This window comes from Bradysia coprophila, unplaced genomic scaffold (genome assembly GCF_014529535.1).
Source record: "Bradysia coprophila strain Holo2 unplaced genomic scaffold, BU_Bcop_v1 contig_24, whole genome shotgun sequence".
Classification (NCBI taxonomy): Eukaryota; Metazoa; Arthropoda; class Insecta; order Diptera; family Sciaridae; genus Bradysia; species Bradysia coprophila.
The window spans coordinates 4,580,466-4,585,406 of record NW_023503501.1 but is presented as its reverse complement, the minus strand read 5'-3'; the positions used below and the strand labels follow the sequence as shown (position 1 = coordinate 4,585,406).

General features: G+C 37.0%; 1 protein-coding gene across 2 annotated transcripts; it reads right to left on the bottom strand.

Moving 5' to 3' along the window:
* Window positions 1-667: 667 nt before the first annotated feature.
* Window positions 668-4,055, bottom strand: LOC119077976 (delta(12)-oleate desaturase-like). Of its 2 annotated transcripts, none has more exons than XM_037185359.1 (4): window positions 2,897-4,055; window positions 2,526-2,830; window positions 2,335-2,363; window positions 668-2,101 (listed from the first exon to the last, which is right to left on the bottom strand). In XM_037185359.1, exons 1-2 carry the CDS (start codon window positions 3,803-3,805, stop codon window positions 2,534-2,536), a joined length of 1,206 nt encoding a protein of 401 aa, XP_037041254.1. In that variant the 5' UTR covers window positions 3,806-4,055; the 3' UTR covers window positions 668-2,101; window positions 2,335-2,363; window positions 2,526-2,533. The 2 variants fall into 2 exon arrangements, with proteins under 2 accessions (XP_037041254.1, XP_037041253.1); XM_037185358.1 differs by having other exon boundaries at window positions 2,526-2,835; window positions 2,902-4,046.
* Between the last annotated feature and the right edge of the window lie 886 nt (window positions 4,056-4,941).

The following is a 4,941-nucleotide window of genomic DNA, read 5'->3' as shown; positions in this document are numbered from 1 at the left end:
TGAAACGAGTGATGAGCTTCAACCTAACAAACACAATAACTTATTCATTCAGTTCGAATTAATGTAGAACAAGAACAATAGCAATTAATGGTGTAGACGCACCGAATAATTAGTTGAACGAATGGCAAACACGTCCGGTATACTCACCACAACCAATAAATTTTTATATAGGGCCACCGTTTTGATTGTGTCTGGAGGAGCTTACAGCAGAAGGATGAGCTTTTGGATTTCATGTAGGTTTGAGTTGTATCCACGTCAATCAGATTTTTTGATCGTGTCAGTTAACGCTTTAAAAAAGGAACTGTTGTTGGAATGCGAAGGTCATTTATATATTGACCTGACTGCAATACGCAAATCAATTATCTGGTAATGTCTTCTAACTGTTTATTCAATATTATATTGAATATCAAGGATTTTGAATAAAAAAAGGTATCTGGTCGGCTGGAAGTTGGCCAAGAGTAAAATAGATTTTGTAAAAGAGCATTCTTAGGTTATAAGGGCAGCTGGGGTTATATTTAAGTGTTGACTTTCTTCCTTTCGCATATTGCAGAGCACTAGCAATTTCTTCGAAATGATTTTGAATGAATCTAAGGAATATCTTGGTTCTTATTAACTGTCTAGTTGTAACCCTCTGCAACCATTCGCCTTGCATTCAAAAACTCCAACATTTAAGTGTAAGTTTACATTTTTATTTTTCAATTTGTTCGCAATGACGTCAAACAGAATAGCACTGCGTTCGCTACAAAATTTAAAATTTTCTTCGAATAAACGCACTGCAAGTAGTGACAGTGACAGCTGTTTTGTATTTCCATTGTTTCATCTGTAATTCAAACCAACACATGCATACAATTGTTGTGTTGGTATACGAAATTTTCCCTTAAAAATAAAATTGTCCTCTCTCAACGCACTTTTCCTATTTACTCATGAAGGTCGCTGTTCGAATCCATACAAGTCGAACTGTGAATTACTTTCGAAATTTAACACAAAATGTTGAATGATTGAATGGCATAATGCCAAGGCTGTGATTTTGGTGAGTTCACGACCATTAAAATACGCGGGTGACATAACACTTTGCATACTAAAAATTCACCACGTTAAACAAATTCGATTTTAGTAAATTGATTTTTGTATGTAAAGTCGTTCGTTCGCGTGTTTTCTTACTTCCCTTAAGTACACAGCCGTGGAATATTCTTTGCAGAGCCATTTGTGAAAAGATTGCATTATGGAAAAATTTGGACTTGAGTAACTTATAGCTACCATGACTTTAAACTTTTGGGGAAATAACACAGATCGTCAATTTATTAGATACGCGGACCTTCGTCATCCCCATTCAAAGAAATTCACCAAAATCGAATTTGTATCGCGTGGTGAGTTTTTAGTATGGAACATGTAGTGCCCCCGCTTATCATTATCACAATGCTGTTCTGCACTGACCGTACTTATTTTATGAATCCAAAACTCAGTGCGAGGCTGTAAACTTTGGAAACGTCACTCAGATTGTTATTTTATTACGTACGCAAGATCACACCACTTCTGATGATTTTGCATACAAAAAAAGAAATTCATCACGGCGACGACAATCGTCACAGAAGGTGAATTTTGTTGAGTCAAAATCCGTCGTATTATCGCGTCAAGTGTGGTAAGTCATCCGCGTATCTATGACCTCACCAAAGTTTACAGCCTTGAATCCGAATCCGAAATTTCGAACAAAATTAAGAAAAATATGTGGTCCCAACATCAAATACGAAATTTTTATTGGTATGTGAGTTTGCCCTCTTAATTGAACTATCAAAAGCGAACGCATACACGTATACACGTGGTGTAAAATTATACGAAATCTTATACAAACTGATGAAGGACCACATTTCGTCGTAGGTATAATTACTCTAAGCTTGAATCTGCGTAACCCACCAAGGGTTACAGCCTTGCTTAATACGCTTAAAACACGGTAAACTCTTGGCGTAGTTTTTCGAATTTTGTTACTTCTACAGTCGACGTTTCTGGTCAAATGTTTGTGTAATTGTGTAAAATTGACGAATTAATTTAATTTAAAAAAAATGTTTCCTTTGTTGTTCCGAGGTATAAGTAATTTTAAAAGAACCTTGCCACTTAAATATCAATCTTTGACCTACACATTGTTAAAATCGATTTTTAAACCGTGAAGCCATGATGGCGCATTTTTGGCCAAATAGAGGAACATGTTTTTTTATCACCATTTTTCATGAAGCTTCACGGTTAAAGAACGATTTTAAGAATATGTAGACCAAAAATCAATATTTAAGTGGTAAGGTTGAAACAATTTGTCTTCGATGCTGCATCGACGATGCATGCAACTAATGAAAATGCAGTTCACGAACACAATTCACGCCGTAAGTGCGGTCGAAATTCAAAATGGAAAGTGCGGAGGACTTTCTAACGTAGCGTCATTTTCATACAATGAAGCGTTGAAATGTATTTTTCGGTTCACTTTTTCATCGAATCGTTCACTTAAAATTCAAATTTTAGGCACACTTAGGGCGTGAATTTGCACAATTTAGTCCGACTTTTTCCAAGACTTTTTCTTATAAAATACAACGCTCCCATCATTCTGCACATATTTACAATGATTCACTATGCGCCACAAAGCCGAAAAAACGGGCGTTGTGTCCCTCAAATAATACTTTCCCAAAATCGGCTTAATAGCCTCCGTTGCTTCGACACAATGATAGAACGGCATTTTCGAAAAAATGTGATGGCACACATGAGTGTCTGTAATGTGATGCAGAACTACGTCCAATATTTTTCCATACGAACGGTCAACGGTGCATAAGGATCCGCGCAACCAACTCCATTCACCTTATAATTGGGAAGTGGATAAATGTATTACACAGACCCAAATGAAAGAAAAACCATCTTCCTCACCTTCTCGATAATGCGGGACATAGGTGTCCGTATGATGCAAATACGTAACAGTGACCAAGTATGCATTCATCACAAGGTATGGCATCAAGTACAATCGGAACACGATGGGAAAACCGCAGGTGTATATGAAATATCCAACAGTAACCATGGCCAATACAACAGCAAAATCATTTATAACAATTAGATGCCGTTCCTTTGGTGCAAAGAATTCCGCTTTTGGATTGAAGTGACACTTAGGCCCATTGTCGTGCTTTCTTGGTCCCCATCCGAAGAAGCCCAAATAGCCGGGCATCCAACCGATCGATAACACTTTGAAAATTTTGTAGACATGGTAGATGGGACTGTCTTCTAACGTATCGGACCAAGTCGGCTCTAAATCGCTTTGTGAAAATGGAACAAAGGCCATGTCATGTTCACAACTTCCTGTATTGGCATGATGTTTGCGATGACTGATTTTCCAACTATAGTAAGGTGTTAGCAGTGCCGCGTGTACAATAAGTCCGACAGTGTCGTTCACAAAATCACTATCCGAGAACGCCGAATGCCCACATTCATGAGCTAACACCCACACACCAAACAGTATACTTCCCTGGCAGAACCAGTAAATGGGATATCCAATCAGTTGCCAGTAGATGGACTGTTGCTCCAACGCAATGTAGGCACAATATGCTAATAAACTAACGTACAGAAAATCCAATGCCAAATAGCCAAACGATTTCACCATCGACCGTTCGAAACAATGGGGTGGTATAGCATTTTTTAACTCGGTCAACGAGAATTGGGGCCGTGATATTGGCTGTGGCACTAGTGTTCCCTCGACGTATTCATAACCAGCTTTCAGAAGTTCGTCGTAATCGTTGTTCAGCTCTAATTGTGCTTTACCGATACCGTGAGATGGACTCATATCGACAACTGGAACTTTGAAGGTAAACTGAAAGGTTTCACTTTAAAACTGACGGTTTTTTTAGTTTTTCAATTCAATTCAAGCCAACAACAACACCACTATAATACTAATAAAACCGAGCACAGCTCTCTGTGTGTAATTACTGCGTACAATGAAACATGTGTACACGGGCAGCGGCACATATTTCCATATTTCCATTCTGTTATACCCGATTACATTTGAATTATTGAAAAGTTTCGACCCTACTTCGATGAAAAAATCAATGAAAATTTAAAAAAAATAAATAAGAAAGTGTAGTTAGGTATATGTAGGTATATAATACACACCGATGGTGAGAGACAGTTTCAACGACAAACTGGAGGACATACTAGTTGCTCCGTATTCAAATGTTTTAAATTTTGTGGTCATTTAACATATCCAATCGATAATTTTGAGCGGAAAATTACTTCACTTTATATATCTGAGAAACGCAATGATATGCATGCATTGATGGTATACGAGCACGTGTGGAACGAAATATATAAAGTAGGAAATCTCGAAATTCGTCTGTAAGTCAAAACTAAGGTAATTGGGGGTCGTTCATAAATTACGTAACGCAAAAATTGGGATTTTCTCCACGTGTCAGTTAAAATGTATGAGGATTTCAGGAATTTTCAAGAATGTCAAGAATCAATTTAACGAAAATTTCTCTTACTTATACCCCTTACTCTTCTCTGCGTTCAATAATTTATGAATGACTCCTTACTCCCAACTATGAAGTTGAGATTTTTCTTCAAGAATTTTTTTTCGATGTATTCATGTACTCTGTGTAGTCATCGTAACAGTTTTTTCTATGTGAAATAAATACCCCGTCAAGAGGCAAAACGTAAACGACATTGAAAGATTAATCATCTCTAGCGCTTGGATGCATTCATATTTAAATCTAGAGTCAATGAGTCATATTGCAGTTATCAAATGGACACATTTTCTATCCTTATATCCTAACTTTCTGAGTTTCATTTTTGACAACGGTTCAGTGTAGATTCAGATTTGATACGAATTTTCTGTAGTAGCTTCTGATTCTTATACAATTAAATGATTTATTTCAATCTGATTTTGGTAGTTTCAATTCACTGGGAATTCTAAGACTCATGCAT